Source organism: Macrosteles quadrilineatus, unplaced genomic scaffold (assembly GCF_028750875.1).
Source record: "Macrosteles quadrilineatus isolate MER2022 unplaced genomic scaffold, UCM_ALF_1.0 Scaffold_3__2_contigs__length_128488019, whole genome shotgun sequence".
In the NCBI taxonomy this organism is placed as follows: Eukaryota; Metazoa; Arthropoda; class Insecta; order Hemiptera; family Cicadellidae; genus Macrosteles; species Macrosteles quadrilineatus.
This window is the reverse complement of record NW_026542596.1, coordinates 54,341,247-54,365,949: the sequence shown is the minus strand read 5'-3', so window position 1 is coordinate 54,365,949 and position 24,703 is coordinate 54,341,247. Positions and strand designations below refer to the sequence as shown.

General features: G+C 35.6%; 2 protein-coding genes across 3 annotated transcripts in view; one reads left to right on the top strand and one right to left on the bottom strand.

Moving 5' to 3' along the window:
• Window positions 1–24,703, top strand: part of LOC128990885 (zinc finger protein 239-like) — a 172,285-nt gene that overhangs the window by 28,117 nt on the left and 119,465 nt on the right. The window contains exon 3 of one of the 2 annotated variants that reach the window (XM_054413524.1): window positions 11,963–12,186. The exons of the other annotated variant lie outside the window; for it this stretch is intronic. Coding sequence (XP_054269499.1) covers window positions 11,963–11,973 — 11 coding nt within the window. The 3' untranslated portion in view covers window positions 11,974–12,186. Of the gene's footprint in view, window positions 1–11,962; window positions 12,187–24,703 lie in introns of those variants that run through there. 2 annotated transcript variants of the gene reach the window in all.
• The window catches only part of LOC128990884 (two pore potassium channel protein sup-9-like), a 181,094-nt gene continuing 168,888 nt past the window's right edge, over window positions 12,498–24,703 (bottom strand). The window contains exons 3-5 of the mRNA XM_054413521.1: window positions 24,465–24,620; window positions 19,897–20,402; window positions 12,498–12,794 (exon numbers count right to left, since the gene is read on the bottom strand). Of these exons, the coding sequence (XP_054269496.1) occupies window positions 12,525–12,794; window positions 19,897–20,402; window positions 24,465–24,620 (932 nt within the window). The 3' untranslated portion in view covers window positions 12,498–12,524. The remainder of the gene's footprint in view (window positions 12,795–19,896; window positions 20,403–24,464; window positions 24,621–24,703) is intronic.

Sequence of the window (24,703 nt, the reverse complement as noted above, 5' to 3'; positions counted from 1 at the left end):
CGGGGACTCACTGGGTTTGTTATAAGAAACTTAAAAATAAAGTTTACTACTTTGATAGTTTTGGAAATCTTCCTCCACCTCTAGAGCTTCAAAAATATTTTATTGGAGCGGATGAAATTTTGTATAACTATGATAGGATGCAAAACTTCAATACACTTGTCTGTGGTCATTTATGTTTAGAGTTTCTAGCGACAAGTGTTAGTATGCTTTAAGATGTCATCATATACAGTGGCGATTGATGGAAAAACATCAAGTCTACGGACAACTCTATTTCCTGCTTTACATTTACAACAAGATAAAATATGGGAGGTCACCCTTCTGGACTTTACAACATACAATTCCATTCCAAACATAACGGAAGATGTAAACAATAAATTTCACTATTACAAGAAAAAGCGTTCCAGTGATGGGTCACAGTTTATGGAAACAGTTACGTTGGGCACAGGTTCTTATGAAATTGAATCCATTAATGAGGAACTACAAAAGAAAATGGGGAAAGAAAATATTGAAATTAAAGCGAATAATAGTTTACTAAGAACAGAAATTAAATCAAGATTTTACATTGATTTTAAACAACCAAAGTCTTTGGGAATGTTATTAGGATTTCCCCCATCGACTGAAATACTGGAGCCTAACAAAACTCATATCGGACCAGATACAGTAAATATAATAAAAGTGAATACAATAAATATAATGTGTAATATTGTACAAGGATCGTATAAAAACGGTGGTAACCACCATATTTTACACACATTTTACCCGACTGTTGCACCAGGATTTAAAATAATTGAAAAACCTCATAACCTTGTGTACCTGCCTTTAAATACCACTTCTATTTCAGACATTGAGGTGAGCATATTAGATCAAGACGATAACCCTGTGGACTTTAGAGGTGAAGATATATCATTGAGGCTGCACATTAGAGCCACAACGTAAAAGAAAAAATCAATGGGGCTAAGCTTTATAAGAAGAGAGTCTCCAAAGGAAGCTCTCATTTCTTCAGCAACTAGCAACCAGTTAACGAGAGAAAACATAAATTTCTTGGAAGAAATTGGATTGATTGTAAGTGAACATGGACGTATTGAACATTCGCCAAGGACCTCTGTTCGACGAGAGCCTTTGGGAAAAAGAGTACCACACTCATCATCCTTACGCTTCATCAAAATTTGGAAATAACGATGAAATTCGTATACCAATTCAACAACAGGATGCTTACACATTACCTTGTGAAAGTTACCTATACATAGAAGGTAGGGTAACTAAAAAAGATGGAATGACAGCAGGCTCAACTGTGCCATTTATTAACAATCCAATGTCGTATCTATTCGAAGAAATCAGGTATGAATTATCAGGGATTACAGTAGACTCTACTAAGCGAGTAGGCATTTCTAGTACTTTAAAAAACCTTGTTTCTTTATCATCCAAGGAAACTAATAGTCTACATACATCTGGTTGGGTACTACCTTCTCATAACTCTTTTACACCTTCGTCCAATGGATACTTTGATTTTTGCGTGCCACTTTGGATGCTACTTGGATTTACAGAGGACTATAAAAGGATAATAATTAATATAAAACATGAGTTAGTTTTATTACGCTCATCAACAAACAATGATTTGATTGTTGCACCTGATGGAACAACCTCAGATAAATTGGAGTGGAAAGTTTTTCTAGATAAGATTGTTTGGAGAGTACCTCATCTTAAAATAGCTGATGAACATCGCTTAGCTATTCTGAAGCAGTTAAATTCGGACCGGGAAATTGTGTTACCCTTTAGGAGTTGGGAAATGCACGAATACCCATCTCTCCCAACTACACAAAGACACACATGGAGCATAAAAACCTCTACTCAACTAGAGAAACCAAGATATGTTATATTTGCATTGCAAACTGGAAAAAGAAATGAAATAACTAAACATGCAGGAAAATTTGACCATTGTAATCTTACAAATGTCAAGTTGTTTCTCAATTCTCAGTTTTTTCCATATGACAACTTAAATGTTACATTTACAAAAAACAGATTTTCTCTACTGTATGATATGTATGCAAGATTTCAATCATCCTACTATGGAAAAACAAACTCACCCCTGCTTGACCCTAAAATGTTTGCGTCCGATGCCCCAATAATTGTTATTGACTGTTCAAAACAAAATGAATCGTTAAAATCATCAACAGTTGACATTCGTTTGGAACTAGAGTTTGAAGATAATATCCCTGCAAACACTACGGCTTACTGTTTGATCTTGCATGATTCAATTGTCACATACACCCCGCTTACAGGGATTGTAAAAAAAGTGTTGTAATATGACACCTATACCCATCCTAATATCTTGAAATCGGTATAAATATGAGTGGACACACATGAAAAGGTTCAGACTTGAAAGCACATTCATCGTGGAAACATCGGTTTCAACAAAATGGAGGTTTTCGGAAATTTACACAACGAGTCGGAAAACGACAGTTATTTTCTAAAAGAAAACGATCTTGAAAATTCTAACAATGAACAATATTTGTTGACGCAAAATTTGAAAAGAAAAACCAATGAAGATAACACAGATGATACAACCATTCCCGATGAAATGATCCAAAATAACCAACAAGAGAAAATAATCATTGAAAAGAAAACATCAAACAAACGTAGGAAAAACAAGAAGAGTGCATTCCTTTTTTCATGTTGAGTGAAATATTTTTGCGCATTGTATATCCTTTATCCGTATGCACCAACAAAAATGTTACGGTTGGATTTTGTAAATTTCTGGATTATTCACCAGGTGTTTTACTCAATCATGGAGGAAAACAAATAACATTTTTTGAAGATTCATGGAACTCTTTTAACAAATCCATACACCTAATTCATTGCTACCTCATTAACAAAGTATATGGGAAGAAAACTAATATAACTGTGGAAAGTTCTGATATTGAAGTTGGTAATATTAAAGTTCGTGGTGATTTATTTGTACGAGTTAGAAACCTTTCATCCCACGATGATAAGGTGCTTCTTAACAGAGATGAATTGGAAATATTGATTAATTCTATACCTGCTATTGAAAGATACATGCACCAACTAGAGTCATCTAAAACAACAATTAAAGATTATTTGGTGAATACGATTGAAGATGGACAGGACACTCCTTTGATCTATAGCCCGTTAGATAATTCAATATACAACAGATTGCCACAAGAGGTTTATCTGTACCGTAACTTGATATGTACACTCCCTCAAAACACAATAAATGACTTGAGTGTAATGGAAGAAGAATCAGTTAAGATAAAAAGTGAAGAAATGATTATGAAGTAGTTAATGAAACAGAGAAGCTTTTACACAATGTATTTAACAAGTGGTGGGGGAAACACATATAATTGAAGTTAACTGTGCAAAATTGCAGTTGCATACAGATATTCATGATGGATGCACAAAAGTACCGTTGGAAAGAATTTTCTTGTTTATCTGAACACAACTCTTGTGTAATCGAGTTTCAAGCATTCAGAGGAAACAATGATGAATACATAGTGAAAGAATTAGTTATTTTAGATCTAAAATCTGGCGTAACAAACTACTTTCTTTTTAAAGCACCGTTTCCATTTCATAATCTTAATGAAAAGAATTCAAGAACCAACAAGTGGCTTTCGAAATTCTTCCATCATTTATCATGGCATGAAGGATTTGTGGAATACAGCGAACTTGAAAACATACTGATAAAATATTGTAGCAAGTACAAGTTTATTTTTACATCAGGTTTAGAAAAGTGTGAATTTTTATCATTGTATGTCCCTTCAAGAGCAACAGTTTATAACATTATGAGAAGAAAAGAGCAAAATTTTCCTGGAATATGCATTGGTGTTAGATGCAACAAACATAGATTTTCTAACTGTGCCATATCTAATGCTTATGGTTTAAAAGCAACACTAGAAAGTGAAATAAAGTGAGCCTTAGTGGAGGGGATAGAGTGGTGGGGGTATAGGCATAAATAGAGTTTTGGAGCCAGGAGCTCAACAGTATTATCTCAACATCCCTAATATCATCATTCAACACAAATAATGGCTGACTCAAAACTGCAGACGTTGGTGGATTTATTTAATCAACAATCAAAATCAAGCATACTACCGATTAAAAAATGCTTTGAGCTGAAGGAAAAGAAACAGTACATAATTCACTTTATGAAAAAAGTGGATACATCTGTTGGTGATGGAATCGTTGCAGCATTAAGTGAAGCGCCTTACAAGGAAGGAGACATGCCTCGATTTCAAATTTATCTTCCAAAGCGATTTGTTACATTGCTTCAAAATGAAGATGTGGAGTCGATTGAAGCTGGAAAACTATGTCTTGTCTCTCACGGTCAAACAGGAAATAACTCGACAGAATTAACACTTCAACTACTCTAGTCCTGTAAATTTGTAAATAATTAATTGTAAATTTGAAACATCTATTATTGTTAGACATTGTATTCTTAGAAAATGGTATGTGTGACAATTGTAATAAGAAAAAATAAAAAAATTAAAAAAAAAATTAAAAAAAATAATAAAAAATAAAAAATAAACATATTGACCTAATTTGTTAGGTCAATATGTTTATTTTTTAAAAATTACTCTGAATGACCTTGACCTAATTTCAAGAAGTATTTATTTCTGTTACACACGTGTTGAGGATTCAGTACAAAAATGAGTGTAGACAAGTTCGGACGTCATGAAGACTATGTTCTTCGGAAAGAAAATATCAATCAATCCCAAGAGAGCTTAATCTTAACTCCTAGTGGTAATTACGACATGAAGAATCGGATATTGCAAAATGTTGGAGAACCAACATTAGATAATGATGCTATAAATCTAAGTTATTTAAAAAACCATTGTTTGATGAAGAATAAGAGTCCAAACGAACTTTTCAATCCTGTGAGCTTCGATGCTTCTAATAATCAAATACGAAATTTAGGTGATGGTGTAAACGACACTGATGCCGTAAATGTCCGAACTCTAAAACGGGAAGTAAACAAATTAATGAGGGAACAGCAGCAACAATATGAAAGATTAAGTATGCTACTTTTCCAGCATGTGCATAGTCACACAACTACCAACTCAAAATAAGAATATATTACAAAAAAAATAAAAATGCCATGACTAAGATTTGGATAGATAAATTAACGATGTTCCTAAAGCTTAAGACAAACTTTTCCAATTTAAAAACTGCTGAGTCATGCAATTTAAAATCTGCAATTCAGAATTTTAAAAACTGCTGAGTCATGGACCCAGGGGTGACCAAAGCCCCCTACTAACTTAACCTAATGACATTTTTACGTCACAGCCGCTACCTATCTCTTTGTGTGGAAAGTGGGGAGAGGGGTCGCTTCAACTATAGTAGCCTTGTTGCCCGCAATGTTTAAAAGGTACAAATCAACAATTAGATTTAAAAGCCAAAATTGTGGCTCAATCAGTGTAGTAATTTACAATTGATTGTCAGAATAACTCACAAACATAAATAATTTACTGAAAGTATTTTTGAATCAGTAGTAATCAGCTGGAATTCAAATTAGTTTTGGGCCTTTAAACACTTTTTATGTACAAGTAGATTGTAATAATTTTAACTAGAAGTCGTCCAGTGGTTGAAAACTCGACCAAAAACATGTAATGTACAGACTTCTCTATTTCCACCTCACACTGTAAATAAAACATGTGATTGGACTGATTGGAGTTTCTTCCATTTGTTTTGATTTTCTGTTTATATTTCGTTGTTATTTCGTTACCAGCATGGCAACCCATAAGATCCATGTTAAATTAAAAAACTTTTTAGATTCATTTTTTGTGCTTATTTTTTATCCTATTTTAATTTATAAAGGGATTCTGCACATCTATAGGTAAATATCTTTCCAACAGTATGCATAGATTTTCCCTGTGATGCACACGAGTTGAGAAAAAAGGTTTTAAAGAAACATGCTTGCCTATTAATACATAAGTTAGTTTAATCTTTAAAAGCAGAAATATACATATATGACATATTGTGTACTAATCTAATTTGTATAGCTGTTGACTCAATTTATATTAAAAAGTAAGTTGTTAATAGTTTGTTAATCTATATATTAATAGGCAAGCATGTTTCTTAAAACCTTTTTTTCTCAGCTCATGTGCATCAGAGGGAAAATATACCCATACTGTTAGAAAGATATTTTTCTGTAGATGTGCAGAATCCCTTTATCAACTAAAATAGGCTCAAAAATAATGACAAAAAATGATTTTAAAATTAAAAAAAATTAACATGAGCCTTAAGGGTTCCTATACTGACGACAAAATAACAACAAAATATAAACAGAATATCAAAACAAATGTAAGAAATTCCGATCACATGTTTTATTTACAGTGAGGGGTGAAAATATAGAAGCCTGTACCATTGACTCAATATCCAATAGTCAATGCCTGTACATTACATAATTTTGGTCAAGTTTTCCACCACTGGATGACTAGTTCATATAAATGACTGTTTTCTAACTGTATAAATCACATATTGATTGACCTTAGATTGGATTGTTTTGTATATTTCACATGGCAAAATTAGTCAGTCCATCTTTGTTATTAGATAAGTATGACGTCAACTGTAGGCCTACAAGTAATCTGTCTTGTATCTTGTTATAATAAATCTTTGAATCTTAATTTGAAGTATTATGCTAATTTAGTGGGAATGAACAACATAAATATCGCAGGTGACAAGGCTACCAAAGTTGAAATGACCCCTCTCCCCAATCCACTCGTAGAGAGGGGTGGTCGGCTGTGATGTCAACATTTCGGAAGGTTAAGTTGTCGGGAGGACTAGCCTTTGGCCAGACTTTGCTTGGTCCCTTAATAACCCTTGAAAATCTATTTTCTCCAGCTAGTATCCCTTTCAATTTTCATTTCTGTACATTCCATACTTCCATCCCTTAGTTAAAACTAAAATAAACTAAAATTGATGAAAATTGTATTTTCTAAGTTAATATTTAATCATTGAATATTTATTTTACTATTCGTGTTTATAAAACCATGGCTAAGTAAGCCCATTTAGTTTACCAATATTGTTTATGAGTTGTCATTATAAATGACTGTAAGCTATGTGATATTTGTATTAATATTTCCTACTCATGTTAAATAACAGTGATTAATAAATTGATTGTTGTCTAGTCTTGTTTATGTTTTATTGTAGGTTTTTAACAGTTAACTGTGCCAAGTTATTCCATCACATTAAATGTGTCAGTAAAAAAATGAAATATATGTAATTATGTATGCAAACTCATGTAAAATGTAATATTCTTGTAAATTATGGCGTAAGATTTCTGTGATAGCAATAAAATGTTTGTTTAAAGCAGTGTGATGTTATATGTATAGGTTTTGGATCCCAGCTAATTTTTAGTTAAGTTTAGCTTACCAGCAGTGTTGAGTTGACTTCTTCCATAAAAGAAAAAAGCATCAACAAAGCCTTAAACTAGTTGTTCATTGTGTGTGGGGGAATAAAGAAGCACTAGTGTCGATGTGTGAGGCCAAGCCGAGTGCAGGAATATTCAGAGCAATTCATCACGAAGATGCAGAAGTCTCATTTTTATTGTCATATCTTAACTGGTTGAAAAAGCTGATAAGAAATATTTTATAAAGAAACACTAGTAGTCGCTAAATGGAAAACTAGAAGCAAAGAAAAGTAAACTAAAAGCAAGTTAAAACAGTTGATTATATTTTCATTGTTAAATTAGATGTCATGAAACAAACATTTTCTTACATAAATTGAACTTCTGCATGTTGATTCATTATAATCTATTCTGCATCGTGCTTTGCTTTTAGACTATCCATCCCGAAATATTACCAGTTTTAAGCTGATTTCATTTCACATTATAATGTGGTGCACTGTTGCTCTTCGATCACCATTTGCTTTTTTGTTCTCTTCATAAACTAGATCTTGGATCATTCCTTCTGAATAACACTTAGCTTAGCTACTGTACGGTACTTAGATCTTTTTTAGGAATAGGTATTAATAAAACCCAAAGATCTTTGAAGTTAAAAAAGAACAGCTTTATTTTGTCAGATCCCTATTGGTCGAACATTTTAAAACTTTTAAGTTCATTCAAAACATACATATCCACCATAAATTTTATCAACTACGATTTCACCCGTTTTCAAATTTGTGGGAAGATGTTAGTTAACAGTTTATGATAAAATTAAATAGCAAGAAGAGTGCTTTATCGAAACAAAGTTGCAATTTATTGAAAAGTATTTAAGCTGACTAGCGAAGCGGACTGTTTGACATCCTATGCCAAGCCGGCTACTCGAGTCAAAATACGAATCACTACCTACAATCCTTAAGGTATCAAAATTTGTAGATATTTATGCATTTTATCATGAAAAATCTAACGTAGTATATTAACTGTTATAATCAAATATTATATAACATGCAACAAATTTGGTTTTACTTACAAACCAAATATCTTTGAAAGACAATACAAGCTGTGGTTTTGTTTTTAGCTCCTTTGACAAGTTTTGTACAACCTTCTATATCAATGCTACAGGTTGAATTATTTTGAAATGTACATCACTGTTAAGTACACAAAATTATTGGTTTGATGAAGTATTTAGAATTTGTGATTAGAGCTATTGACCTTGAACAAAAAGCTAAAACTACTATTTAATCAAAAGTAATTTGAGCATAAGAAACTTGTCTAACCTAACCTAGGTGACCAAACATTTTTACTCAGTATTTTTGCTTCAAAGACACTTAAAGTTCTTACAATTCTCTTAAATTTCTGTTTCAGCCCTACTGTAATTCTTGTAACATTATGTTACACTGTTTACTCCTTTAAATTAATTTTTTTACCACATGGATAGAATAAAAAAATCATATTTTAGAGAAGAAATAAAAACAGAATGGAAAGGAGAGTTTAGATTGCTTTAACTTGAATTTGGGTACAAAAGTATGATTTTAATAGTCTTGCATTTTATTGAATTTGTTATGATAAAGTGTACATCCTAGAATATGTCAGCTATGGTACAACTGTCACAGAACTTAAATAGTTTAGTGAAATTCCATGAACTATTTTCTTTTATAGCCAGCAAAAGCCAAAAGCATTCCAGTCATTCCATAATTAATCAATCAATTTTTTTTTCATTGGTTTTACCTATAAAGAGTAAATCAAATAATATTCTACCAATGAAATAAAAATAAAATTACCAGCAATTCATTTTGAAATTTGTAAACTAGTTGGAATGTGAGTCAACCAATAAACTTTATGATTGAACTTTATTCTCTGAACTATTTCAGTATTGTGCTTGAGGAATGTAGGGTATAGAGTTTTGTTAGGTTGTAAAATGGACTGAAAGAAGTTTCAGGGCTTCTTCAAGAAAATCCTTCATAAAATAATAGTTTTGGGGAGCTTCTACAGCCACTCAATTAAATATTCCTCAATAATAAGTTTAAATAAATAAAAAATAAGTTATTTAGAATACTTTACTTTCTGTAATAAAATATCCTACCTATCTGATAGCTTTTATGTTCAGGAAAGAATTGACAATTTTGATTAAAATAACAGTTTATCAAACCACAAAACCGCTTTATTTCAATTATTGAATTCAATTATATGCCAGAATTCTATAAGAAATATTAAAAATCTTTATTTTTTATAAATAATTATGTAATTACCTGTTAGTGGAATTCTGTACCATGGTTGCATAACAGATGCTTTCAATTAGCGTTAACAGATATGTCTTTAAAGGTTAACAATTAATTATTTAAGCCCTAAAGTAGTCAAAGATATCAGACATTGTTATTCTATTATGTGCTTCAACACTCTTTAGTCGTAGTACACACACAATCAAATAAAAATCACAGGAATGGTAACCGAAGTAAATTATTTTTCCCAAATCACAAGATTCCTTCGACTAACATTGTCGATTTCCACAACAATTGTACACTAAAGTGTAGCTTCCCAACATGAAGTACTTTGTTAAGTGAAAAGTACTTTAGTTTGCTTTTAAATCTGCATTAAATGCTCATGAGGAATGTTTAAAAGAAAATCATATTCTAAGTATTAAATATGTTAATGTATATTTCCATTTTTCTATGCTAAGCTTTTTAAGCAAAAATCGCAAAAATTATTTTAAGTTCAAATACATTTCACATTTGTTCTTGATCTTACTTTGGATAAACAAAACTCAATTTGTTACTATCGATAAAGTCAATTCAAAATCACTCTTTGGATGAAAAAATGCATCCAAAACTTTGTTAAACATATAGGTAGTTCCCTGCAAAATAATACATTTTGTGTTCTCTAAAACTATTTCAAAGTTGAACTATGGTCTATTCTAAAAACCTGAATAAATAAAATGCTATTGAATCGTCATAAGTTCTAACAAAAGTGAAATGTTGAGTATATATGTTTCTTTTTTATTGTACATATAATAGCTTAAAATTAATTTATCACTTGTTTTTATATGTACAGTCTATGTTTTTTAATTGCATAGAGTTTAAGTTGTGATATTTAACTGGAAATGTTAGTTCTGACAGTGATTTAAATTAGTCAAATCTACTCACTATAATCATCTGAATGTACATTAACAAACACTTCACTAACATTCCAAGACAAAATTTTGATACATAACTCAACATTGCAATAAAATCTGTGATAAAGTTCAAGTAAAACAAATCTAGAAACATATAGTGTAAATCTGTCTACAATATGACTGATACAATTTTGAAAAGCAGCTAGAACTTGAATTAGACTCTTGAATAAAATACAATACATTATAGTTCCTCAACCTTATCACGATAAATTATTCGGTTAGATTTGCGTCCTTCTAAAGAAATACAATTTTTTAAATTATGAGTATTTGAAAATGTTTTTAAGTCCAATTCTTATCTATTGTTTATCTTGCCAAGCAGTCAGAGCAATCGTGCAATACACACTTGATATGTGTGAAAACCAAAATATGTCTAATGTTGAGGAATTATACACTGCACATCTTTCTAACAATCCAAAAATGCTAGTATCAAAGTCCATATACATGATTTTAGCTCTTTTATAAAGGAAGAACATTAAATTTGGCTTGTTTTTCTCATATCAGTTCAATACTAGTGATAACTTGAAAAACGAATGGAAGTTCACTGTGGAAGTCTTGTGGCATTTCATCTACAGAAACTGAAGTTGTGTTTCGATGGAGGATGAATACGTTTGCGGATGTCACATAACTTGAAAAATACATGAAGAAAAGCTGTTATCAGTCCACAGAGTAACATATGCATGCGAAAGGCAACCATTTTACAACCAAGTTAATTTAGGAACACCACTCTAACCGACACGTAATTACATCTAAAGCGGTACGACCTAAATTATTTGCACAATTCACGTAGAAAAATCGACTTATGTGTGGTCCACCGATAGATTTGTTTAGAAAGTCTGAGTGGGTCGCAGAGGAGATAAGGTCGAAACGGAATCAAACGTAAACACTCGCTCACATAAAAATCTTAACAACAAACATTTCATACGTTAACAAAATAGAATTCACATTTTGGTAATATTTTCAATTTGTACATTGTATTTACACGGTTTTATTTAAGTTTATTTATTCGTTATGAACAATAGTAAAAACGGAATGTTGCACATAGTTCGATATAAGTTTGCGATAAAAATTAAAAAATATTAATACACAATCAAATTATACACACTAAGCATTAAGGCCTATCGTATTGCCTAGAATTGTAAACTGAATAAGATCAAAGTTACGCAATTGTGCAGGTGGTTCCAGTGCATGCTATGGTGCGGCCTCTGCCTGCAAGTCACCAGCACTTAACACAAGCAATATTTTGTCCCTTATGTAGTAAAATTACATCAGGATTCACATTGATTTATTAAAAACTTCCTAATTGTTATTTTAAAAATTATGGTTTAATGTTTAGCTAAGTGAATGTTAGGTTAAACTATTAATTCTTAACACCTCTTTCTTTCACACTTGTTTTTTTTTTACAGGTTGCCAATAGCTGTTTGATTGTGGTAAGGTTAAATTTGTTTACTAATCAATTATTGGTTTATTAAATAAATGTCCAAAGGTCATGAAAAAAATTGTATATGGAAACGTTTTTGATTAATATTCATCCTTACAATTCATTTTTATTGCTGTTTCTGTGATTAGTATAAGAACAGATTGTTAGAAATAAAATTGTAAATCTTCTAATTAAAATGAAAATCTCACATCCAACATTACCTTTTTATCCCTTTGCCACTAAAATTGAAAACCAAACTTTAAACACGAGATGAAAAAAAAGATGTTTCTTAACGAAACTAATCGACACAGCTAACTCACAACCTTGTTAATTAAAACTATTGTCTTTTAATTGGTCCATGTTTGCGTGGACGGATCGCGACCGGCCAACACCATAACACACACCACCCCGGCACTCGACACCAAACCGCCACCAACTTATTAGAATAGTATAAAGCGTCAAAAATATTATTAGTTAATTATTATTATTATTTTAAAAAGTTATCCGACCTAACCTAAATTACTGAGTCGACGAGAGTGTATGGCCAGTCAGATGGAGGCACGGTGTAGTCTGCTGGCGGGGGGGAGGGGTCGCAGCGGTGCCAGTGGCAGCAGCGGCTGTTGGTGTCGCAGCTCTTGTTGGTGCCGCGTCGACGACCGTCGCACCGAGTAGTGGTGTTGACGACCCTGCCACCCGCAGCTGCAACTGCACACGGACGCTGTCTCGTCCAGTGAGCTCGACTCTCCTATCTGCCCGCTGAGAATGGACCCGTTGGCAGTGATCACGTCCCCCTCCAGGCGCACTGCCCCCTGGGCCGCCTGTCACATCACACTACGTTAGAAACTATTAATTTGGATTAAATTGATAATAACTTTTATTTCTCATAAGTTAATACCATACAAAATAAACTTATTACAGACCTAAACCGAACAAAGATAACTAAAATCAACAATCTAAAATTATGCATATGTCATCCTTTATTACTTGTTAAGAACTCTAACATTGTGTCAAATCAACATTTCAGGCTGCAGACTAGAATCTGGTTACAATTATTTGTTATACAATTACATGGTTACACCTTACACCAATTACATTTGGGACCTAACGCTGGCTATTTTACTATCTAACATCGACTTTTACTTAGATAGCACCATTAATTGGTAGCACAATGACATATATGGCATCTGGGCCATAATCGTCCTTGCTTGGAATCGTAACAGCAATTCTCAGATTTGTACGTGTTAGCAGTAACCCTTCAGCTGAGACAATTAATTAGTTTTCAATCAATGATCCGCATCAAAATATCCTGCAATAAAAAAATAAAAACACTTCTAGGTGTGGGCTTCCTTTAGTTCCGGGCTTTATGAATAGCAAGTTGCATCAGCCCCACCTGCGCGATTGTCTTTGAATTAAGGTAAAACGGTAAAAGTAAGTTCAGGATAGCTGGTGAGGTAAATTTGAGTCTTATACAAACTAAACAGAATGGACACAATATACGCCTCACGAAAGTCCTTCTGTTTTGGAGTAATGTTTCGTTTGCTTTTTACTTATTGCTGGCAATTATCCTTCATCCTGTGAGCGTGCGCGATACCGCCGGGCACGTTGTCGTGGCGGGGGATTTCAATGCTAGGGCTGTCGAGTGGGGAATGACTCTCACTAATTCCCGGGGGAAGTACATCCTGGACTTTGCTGCCAGGGCTGGACTTGTTGTCATAAACGAGGGCAACACGCCAACTTTCCAGCGTCCCGGAATGAGGGGAACGATCCCAGACATCACGCTTGCATCTGAGTCCCTCTTGCCGAGGATACGAGCCTGGAGAGTCCTAGAGGATTATACGGCCAGTGACCACCAGTACATCATTTTTGATGTCATGGATAGTCATCAGAGACAAGCTACCGTGTCTCGGCAGGTGCCCGTTCGGTGGAACACCAAAAAGCTGGACGTGGCCAAATTCACCGAAGTCATACTACGGGGAGAGCCAGTGGTACCTGCTGCATCCGGCGTGGCTCACGCAGAGACATCAGTTACATCATTGATGAGGCTGATAGTCTCGGCCTGCGAAGAGTCAATGCCTCGCAGGATATCCCGGTGCGATAAGCGACCTGTGTACTGGTGGACAACCGAGATCGCAGAACTACGACGGGCAGCATTGAGAGCCAGACGTCTTGCTACCAGGGCTAGAGAACCTGAAGATAGACGTCTTAAGTCTGACGCTTACAAGGTGGCAAGGAAGTCTCTTCGCCGGGCCATTAACCGGAGCAAACGCAGTTGCTGGGAGAAATTAAGGGACGATGTCGATTCCGATCCGTGGGGCCTTGGTTACAAGATAGTAACCAAGAAGCTTGGCACCCGCTCTCCACCTTCCGTTATGGACGGGGCCTCTATGGAGAGGATCGTAAAGTCCCTTTTCCCGACTCACACACTGCGTCCATTGCGGGAGTTCGGAAGGGTGGACGACGTACCGCTTTTCAGTCTCGAGGAGTTGGAGGCGGCCGTTCTGTCCCTGAAGAACAACAAGGCTCCTGGACCGGATGGGGTACCTGGTGAGGCCCTGAAGAAAGTCTTTTCAATAAACCCACAAATCCTTTTGAGCACGTACAATGCCTGTCTGGCCGAGGGGAAGTTTCCCTTCTGCTGGAAAACAGCTAGGCTTGTGCTCGTGGGGAAGGGAAAAGGAAACCCAGACCTACCCTCCTCTTACAGACCTCTCTGTATGTTGGACACTGCTGGGAAAGTCTTGGAAAAGTTGATCCGTTCCCGACTGAATTCAGCCGTGGTTGCTGCAGGGAATCTATCCCCTCGTCAGTACGGTTTCAGGAAGGGACGGTCAACGGTTGACGCTATTGAGGAGGTAAAGCGAGCCGTAATGAGAGCTGAGGAGTTTAACAACTATTCTCGTCGGGTTGTGCTGCTTGTAACACTTGATGTGCGAAACGCATTTAATTCCGCGAGGTGGTGCGATATGCTCGACGCACTGGAGAACACTTTCCACGTCCCGGCATACCTCATGCGCATGATAGAGGACTACCTCCGGTACCGCCTCATCATTTACGACACTACAGAAGGCTCCAGGACGATGGATGTAACTTCTGGTGCTGCTCAAGGATCCATACTGGGCCCGGACCTCTGGAACGTCGCCTACGACAGCCTCTTGAGATCCGAGATGCCTGAGGAAACCGTCCTAGTTGGGTATGCAGATGACGTTGCGGCTTTAATAGCTGCACGTAGCATTGAGCTTGCCCAGCTGAAACTAAATCGAGTCATGCGAACCATTAACGCATGGATGGCAGAACATGGTCTCTCGCTCGCTCTGAGCAAAACTGAGATTGTCATTCTGACTAAAAAGAGGATTGACACCATCGTGCCTTTGATGGTGGGGAACGTTGAAGTCCAAACCACTCGTGCCGCAAAGTACCTTGGGGTCATGGTGGACAGCAAGCTCAGCTGGCGAGACCAGATCACCCGTACGGCGGACAAGGCCGCTAAAATGGTTTCTTCCCTTAGTCGGTTAATGGCCAATGTCGGAGGTCCACGGTCCAGCCGCAGAAGGCTGTTGATGTCTGCGGTCCAGTCAGTGCTCCTGTACGGTGCGGAGGTCTGGGCAGACGCTCTCAATAAGGAGGTATATAGGATGCGGCTCGCCCGAGTGCAGCGTCAGGCAGCACTAAGGGTAGCATCTGCCTATCGAACAGTGTCCGAACCCGCCGTCCTGGTGGTTGCTGGAGTCATCCCCGTCAAACTTTTGGCGGCGGAGAGGAAGGCAATTTATCAGCGCCGTGGGGAGGACCAGGCAAGTATTGAGGAACGCACCCGGACCTTCCAGCTGTGGCAGGAGAGCTGGGAACAGGAGACAAGGGGGCTCTGGACCAGGCGACTGATACAACAGGTCCAACCTTGGGTTAATCGGCGGTGCGGAGAGGTGAACTTCTACCTCACCCAATTTCTGACGGGTCACGGCTTTTTCCGGTCGTACTTGTTCAGGATGGGCAAAGCCGTGTCACCCGATTGCATATACTGCCCAGGCATTCCCGATGACGTGGAACACACTTTCTTCCACTGCCAGCATTGGGAAAGGCCCCGCCTAGAGGCTCAACAGTTCGTAGGACTGCTGTCGGTGGACACGGTCATACCGATGATGATGGAGGGTGAGGACAATTGGACCTGTGTGTCACTTTACATCCAGGGTGTTCTCCGCGCCAAGAAGCTTGACCTCGACCGGGATGCGGTGTAGGTCAAAAAATAAATAATGCCAGAAACGGTGCGAGCCCTGTGGGCTTAGGTCACATGTTGGCCTGACTTGAAGTAATGTGACAAACAATTCCAGGTCTGTGTCCAACAGAGTAGAGGGGGTTTTTTAGTGAGTAGTCTGTGATAAACTCAGGAGTCTCACACTACAGGCTGGCTACCTGTGTGCGTAAAAGCATTTTCCCTCCTCACCCTAAAAAAAAAAAAAAAAAAAAAAAAAAAAAAAAAAAATCCTTCATCCTGTATATTTGAACTAGGCCTATAATGCAGGTGAGGAGAGGATGAATATTGCATCAAAAATCATAATTATTGTAATTTAGCAATAACAAACCACAATAGACAAACTCAAAAGGGAAAAAATAACATTTTCCTTAGATTTGCCTTAAAATCTATTAATTGTCTACAAAAATCAAGAGAACATTATTAAAAGGCAGGGCCTCTTTAGTGAATGGACCCAGTAGACCCAGGCCCAGGGGCGAAAGAGGTTTTAAGTTTGTTTCAAGTGCAAGGAAGAAAAAATTCCCTTTTAACAAAGGGACGAGGAGGGCAAATATATCTCGGGACCTATAGGGTGTTTCACGTAAACCATGGGTCAGAGCAAGACATAGAATTAAAGTAGGTTACAATCACAAAGAATTTTTTCCTTTGTTTTAATGTTTTGTGTAAGGGAAGAGTCCAAGCATATCATTGATCGATAGACCAATGAAAAGGCACCTGGGTCCCGAATAATGCCTGCGGTTTGCATTTGACACACTATGGATTCTCTGTCCCCTTCATTGGTGGGGATTTTTTGTCTTTGCACCCCCAAACAATCCTTAAACCTCTTGGGTACTGGACCCAACAGGCCCTTTAAAGCAGCCCTGTTCAGAATGGACAGTATTTGGTATTAAACTAGCAACCTTTAGATCAAGAGCGGAGAACTCAATAAACAATCTGCTACCCACACAATTTAGTAAAAATGCTAAAAATTCCTTTTCACATGCAGATAGCTCATAAATGTTTAGTATCACTATCAATTCTAAATTACCTGTATTTAAAAAAAAAACTGTTTCAATAACTAATAAGTATAATGAATTATTTGACCATTTAAATTATTTTAAGAGTTTTCTAAATTTTAGGACGATAGGGAACATTTTTAAAAAGTTTTATTTCTAATTATATTAATGACGTTCCATATATTTTTTGTCAAAGTAGATCATATCAAATGTATCAACTTAAAGGGGGGTAAGCGACTTTTTTAGAAGTTTTTAGAAGTGGATTTAAAAATATTTATCTAGTATGCATTTAGATACCCAGGACCTTTTGTTTCATGAGAATGAATTACTAGAATTATGCATATAAACATGACACAGAATTTTTTGAACTACAGTACTAGCTCCTTCCTATATAATAATAATTATTCCACGTTCTAATCTGGCACAAGAAACACAATAACTTTACACTATACAAAAATAGTATTCTTATTTAAGACTGAAATCAAAGAACAAATTTTAATATGCTATATTAATGAGGTTACCATATTATCCTAGCATCTTTAAAACTTCAGGCTATGTTTTATCCTTTTGGCTTACAATGTTGGCCTTGAATATTTGCCTAATATAAAACTCAATTACTAAAACGATTGCTTACACACAAGCCAGATTTCATTTAAGTGTTATCTGCAAAATACAGAGTACAGAGACTTGGGAGTGAGAATTATTCAAGAGCGTAACAACAACGAAGAGCTCTTCAACCCAGTGACGCCACCACAAACAATACTCTGCACAAATTAGCAGCAAGCCTCTTGTTGGATTGTAGGGATGAGAAGAGATAAAAGATGTGGCATAAAAATTATCTTCCCTTAGCTTTTAGTGGAGGAGGATCTAAAACACGGAGAAAGTTCTTTCTCTCCCAATATATTTGAGTTAACCAGTCAAAATTATTTTTGTGTCAAAAAACATGTCATTTGAACTAAATTTAGTTAACTGTGTGGTTTATTGAAGGATACGTAAGACTCATACAAATATTTAAAATCCTTATAACTGTTACATTGACTGAAGTAAATATATGCAAACCTTACGCTCCTCTACCTTGACACTTTTAGTCAGCTAAAAAGTGTATAAATAATTTTATGACAGAAGATGGCACTTTGGTGTCATACGCCTTTCATTTTTTTTAGTTTGTAACAAAGTCCATAAGTAAAAAAACCTTCTCTGTATACGTATGTAAATAAACGGCATCAGCAAATCTGACACATACTTTCTCCCATTGGCTCGTTAACAATCTTTATCATGGGTAAGCGGTGGGGAGTGACTATGATATTTTATGGGGAAAATCACAAAGGTTGCAAAAGCTTTTAAACCATAATTTTTAAGCAATACCATATTGTTTAGAATCATAAGGATAGTCACACACTAAATTTCAATCTAAATGGTTGGGTCTATTCAAAAATTCAATTTTCCTTTATTCTATTGGGTTTTACGGGAAAACTACATAATTTACAATAACTTTTTAACCGTAGTGTTTACAGCGGTGGGGGTTGTACCGATCTGTTAAGAGTTAAAAGGGCTAAAACACACAAATTTTAATCAAAATAGTTTTGGGCTATTTTTGAAGAACTAAGGAATGGTAATTAATTATTGATAATTTACAATTGAATCCTTAAAACTATATCTTTAAAAAATTACAAAAAACATAAGTTTCAAAGACTTTCATTAGCGAGGCAGGCAATGAAGAATGTTTATTGACAAACCACCAGTGAATGCTACCTTTACTATTGTGTCAAATAATATCTACTTGTTTGTTCCCTGCGTAATTTGCACAATTCTAATTAAACAGCTACAATGGGAAAACTGTTGAATCAGAATTTCCATATTTGATCTTTCATTGGTTTTATGAATTGTTTTAACCACATCAGTTTCAATAAATATTGCGTTTTCACTTGTTTATTAAGCATGATGAAAACTCCTTATCGATAATGAAATTTTCCTTTTATGTATATTCTGGTATGAATAAACATTTGAACCAATAATCAATGTGCTGTGTTAATTGATGAGTAATTAAATAAAGGAAAGTCTATAACATTTCTACGGGTGTTGGTAATGTAAATGCACTCAAAGACACCATTTCTGTTCTGTGGTAGTTTTTAACTCGATAACCTTGTGATAATTTATTTAGCAAATGAGGGGGGAAATTTGGGCGATGCAGGGATAATTTACCTTGCACATTTTACACTACTTACTCACATATGTACCATATGCTTTCTGTTATATATACTGGTAATGAATTACACTGGAAGCAGAATGGAATTTAAACTTGATAGAATAATTGGCAGAACAATATGAAATTATACTTGATTTCCCCTTTCCTTTTTTTAGCAACATGATTCACTGTATACCTCAGAAAGAAGAACCAATTATTTGGTGGTTATACCTAGGTATCAAACTATCATAGCATAGTACAAAAGTGCTGTTTTATTGTTTCTCCTATATACTTGAATGGTCTGTACAACACAATGTGAGGCTAACCATTTTGGATTTAGTTCTGTTAAGGGGTGTACCTCCGTAAATAACTATTCATGTTATTTGTTTTGCCCGTTTAAAGTTTTTTCTCATTGATGCTGGTATTTTGTACCTTTGGCCAAAACCCTTTATTTATTTCAAATATGTACTGTTAAGGAATGAAATTTTAGTTACCTGCAGGGCCTCAGCCTCGTCCCGGCGTTCGTCTTCAGTGTTCATCGTCACAAACCGCAACACGAGCAAATTGAGCGAAGCGGCCACGATGGCCAACCCAAAAAGAATAAAAATTAGCGCAAAGGCCACATATTCTGGCTTTTTGTCCAGTGCATTGTCTTTTTGTAACGCGACCATGTCGCCGAACCCGATGGTAGTCAGGGTGATGAAGCAATAGTACACAGAGTCAAAGTAAGTCCACCCTTCGTACCGACTAAAGGCTGCCGCACCCCCGGCTATCGTCAGGCTACTTAGTGTCATAACCACACAGATGAGGTTCAACTCGGACGCTTCCACGTTCTTGCAGCGTAGAAGCTTCTTGACGTTGCGGATCACCACGGACGAGAACTTGTTGAGCCGTTCTCCGATGCTCTGGAACATGACCAGGCCCAGGGGGATGCCGACGATGGCGTAGCACATGGTGAACAGCTTGCCTCCCACCGTGTTGGGCGTCGAGTGTCCGTATCCTGCAGACAAACGACAAACATAGCATGAACTGCAGCAAACACTTTGGATGGATTTGATGGGAAATAATCTCTTAGAATAGCTGATCTTGGTCAGTAACAATGAAGATACACAGATCAACTCATTCCTTTCACTCATATATTCACTTAGGTGGGGTTGTTGTCTTATAGGAAACATAACAACTGATACCCAATGACTGTTTTAGTCCTGGGCAGGTTGAACTCTCCCTTCTTAGGTTCAGAGGGAGAAGGAGTGATTAAAATATATCTTAAGACTTGCAGTTTATTTCATTGCAATGGAAAATAATTTAAAATTTGACATTACTGTACATTTTTTGATTACTGTTCAAACCTAACTACAATTCAAATTAGATAGCCCATCAACTAAATAAATAATAATTAAATAAAAATTCAGTTAATAGTAACCTATTCTACATTTTCAAATTAGGTAAATCGAATTTCAGAAATATTACAAACAGTTTAACTACCATTTAGGATGACCAGGCAATTAACACTTCATAAACTTGTAATCAATATCATATTGTTTGGAATCATATTTGCGGGAGAAATATTCCTACACTAAAATAGAACTACAGCTATAAAAGCCAATTCAGTTATAAAAGTCAATCAATAGATGATTAACATCAGAATAAATAAAGAAGAGTTAGATAGAATAAAAATGCAAAAAAGGTAATTTTAATTAAAAATTTAATTAATGGCAATCACGTTGTTGACAAATCACCAGTTGATTAAGGTTGATAACAATTAAGTGTTTGAAACGGATTTGAATGATAATATTGCGGTCATATGACATTACAACGGGTCAATTAAACCAATACTGCGATTGCCAAGTTAGTGATTCATGCTCTGTCGCCCATTGGACGCACACCTTGGTGTAATGTGAGTTGCAAGTTCTTTGAATGGACGCTTTTATCATTTGCTAGAAACGCAAGTTGTAAATAATTGTTTAGCGCGGTTGTATGATTGTAACAACATCCTTTATATACCTTTATCTCTTTGAAGTAGTTTAACTTAAAATCATATAAAACCTTGCTGGAAATAATTGTTACTCATCCATCTAGATATTTTTTGAGGGGGGTTAACCAAGGCCCCATAGAAAAAACAGGCCATGCTGCAGCACGGGCAGCGCAACACTACGTCACAGTGGTGGATAGTAACTAAACTCTTACCGTTAAAATCTTACAAACAACCAGCCTGTTTATTTACCTAAAACATATGGGAATTGTGATGGCTAATGAATTTATCAATGAAATCCATCCCCTAGTGTGACGTCATGGATCCTGCAGCAAGGCCTGTTTTTCTAGTGGGGCCTTGGGTTAACATCCAGATATATTGTTTTAGTTCAAATGGTTCAGGTATAAGTCCTATCCAACTAAAAGTTTATAAAATGCTTTAAAGGTTGTTTAGGGGGTCTGATAGTGACAAATTGAAAGAACAAATTAAACTTGAAAGTACAAATTTCTTTCAAAAACTTTTATGAAGCTTTTGAAACACAAACAAGTACTGGTAACATATTTTTAAGTTAGTTGGGTACTTATTTCAGACAAAACTGTAAGTATAATAATAATTTTTCTCCATAAAAAGATAACGATTATATTATCTGGCTGTATACTCTGGTACTTGTTCTTAATAAACTATTCAGATTCATTGGATAAGCTTTCTTATTTTAAACTGAGGTAGGGACACAACATAGGAGCGTATTTAACCTCAATATGAGTGGAGGATGAGTGTATGTGGTGAGATACATTGTGTAGCTTTGTTACTGACTAAGAACAGCTGTTTCATCATTTGTTAAAAGCCCGATCAGGACATCTGGGTCTAGTTTCGAACCATCAAAAAGCTACTGACTTTTCCCAGGATTAAACCGACGTCCTTTGTATTACCAGGCGAGCACTATAACCACTCATCTACCTAGCTGTAATAAAAACTTGCAAAGCTTAGTGAGGGTTTAACAATTATTTTTATTAGAGGGCGGTATGAACATAGACAAAAAGAATTAAATATAGACCGTCAGCTGTGCTGCGGCTACTATAGGTTCTGGCGCACACCGCTGGAAGTGCCATATTATTACTACGTACGCGCTAAGTAACCACACGACGCTCCCAGCGGTGTTCGCCAGAACCTATGGTATAACCATAGTAACCGAAGCACGGCTGTCAGTCTATATATTTAATTCTTTTCGTCTATGGTATGACCCATTGGGCACATATGTTTCACATTCAATTCAACCCACCTTTGAATGACAAATTGAAAGATGATTTCCCTTTGCATTAGGTGAGTACACTCATAAGTAGGTTTCTCCTAGATAATGTATAAACCAAAAGCTGAGGTAAACTCAATTTTGAAAAATGTTCAATAGAGGGGTACAATATGTTCATAAATTTTTAGAAAAAATGCACCCATTTCAAAATATATTAAGTAAGAGAAATCATTGTGAAGTAGTGTAAAAAAATTAAGAAAAACCGATAAATAAACAAATATGTTAAAACAGAAGGTGGTGGGTGAGGTACATGGAAGTGGTATGGGTGGATGGAGAAATGGGGGTTTGTAAGCGGATGCATCACTTGAAAAGAAACTGGATTGATTAATTAACCCCCTGTCAGGCCAAACTGTATAGAGAACTTTACTGATGTTGCATTCTGCTTTGAGTGAAATAGAATTTTGGTCCTTAGCTATCTTTGAAAAGAAACATTAAGCTTTCCATAAATCAAGCACAACTTTTTAGAGAGGTCCATCTGTCATTTAAGTTGAACAGTGATTCATTTTCATTCATATAGATAAAAATTAATAGTGTTTTACTTTTAGGATTTTGTAAAGATCTGTGCCCTATGTGCATGTAAAATCCTTCTCATACTTTAAACTTTAATCATTTCTGTTCCTTATTAATCCTTTTGTTCAATTTGTACTCTAAATTAATAAATTTCCAAAGGCCATTAAAAGACCAGTTGTGCTTAATTAACGGTTCAGAGCTATAGACAATGAGGAATAAACAACAATAACTATTCCAAATAAAATAAGAGCAATTATGAGGAAGTCAAAGAAGAACAATACAGGATAAGAAGAAATCTGGAACACAGTGGACACAGTTACAGAAGGAAAATCAAGACGACTTAGATAAGCAGGTCATATTTATAGGAGAGAGGAGGAGAGACTCTACATTAAAATAAAAAAAGCGAATAAGTTCAGGAAGCCCAAGCCCAGCACGAAAAATACATTTGGAACGACTGAAACTACAGTATGTTGAAGGGACCAAGAATAAGTGAGAAGTACCGGTACTAAGTAACAGAGGAAATTATGGAATCTTAATCAAAATGATCGCTGTTACAAGATATTTTATACATATTTAACACCAGTTTAAATATAAAATGTTTTATGTATAGGTCATATAAAAAACTATCATAGGAGACATTGTCTCACCTTTTACATGTAAATCATTTATATCATGCTTCAAAATCCCGTCTGTAAAAACTACAGCAGCTGACCATCTCTAGTGCATGATTGTGAATTTCAAATGTCAACATAATATGATTAAATAATAAGATATATGATTATTATATGATATTAAATGATTATGTGATTATATTTGCATAAAACACATGTGAAGTATTGGTAAGGAAGTTATTTAATTATGCACTTAATAGCACTTTGTTCTAAACTCTCTTGCAGTGTAGCTCGACCCCCTTAAAATGAAATGAAATGAAATGAAATATTATTTATTTATACAGGCAAAAGTTAGGGCCACATGGCCCTTTCTTACACTTAACCTGTCATAAATATAACACATATATTTTAACAATTACATTAATATACAACAAAGACAAAATCTAAATCATGGATACAGAAACATTAACAAAAGAAAATAACTTACATTTTAAGCTGTACAAAAATAATCTTCCTGTCTCCCTCTCACTCTCTCTCTCTCTCACACACACACACACACACACCAAGCACATCTGTCAGTGACCAACCAGCGTACAAGCCCCTAGGACAAACCAACCATGGCCATACGTTCAAAATACATATTTTTTAGCGCTGCCCCCTTACCTATTGTAGTAAGCACGGTAGTTGCATAGTAGAAGGCACCAGCGAACTTCCACTGTTGTCCCGCCTTGTGTGGTTCAGCCTTCAGTACCACAGTCTCCATCACTCGGAAGTCGTCTGGCGATATGTTATATTTCTTGATAATCATCTTTTCGATTGCTGAAACAGACAACGTATAATTTTAGGTGTTTTGTAAACATTTGCAACATGCTTGTGTTTCTTGTGCGGAATTGACATACAAT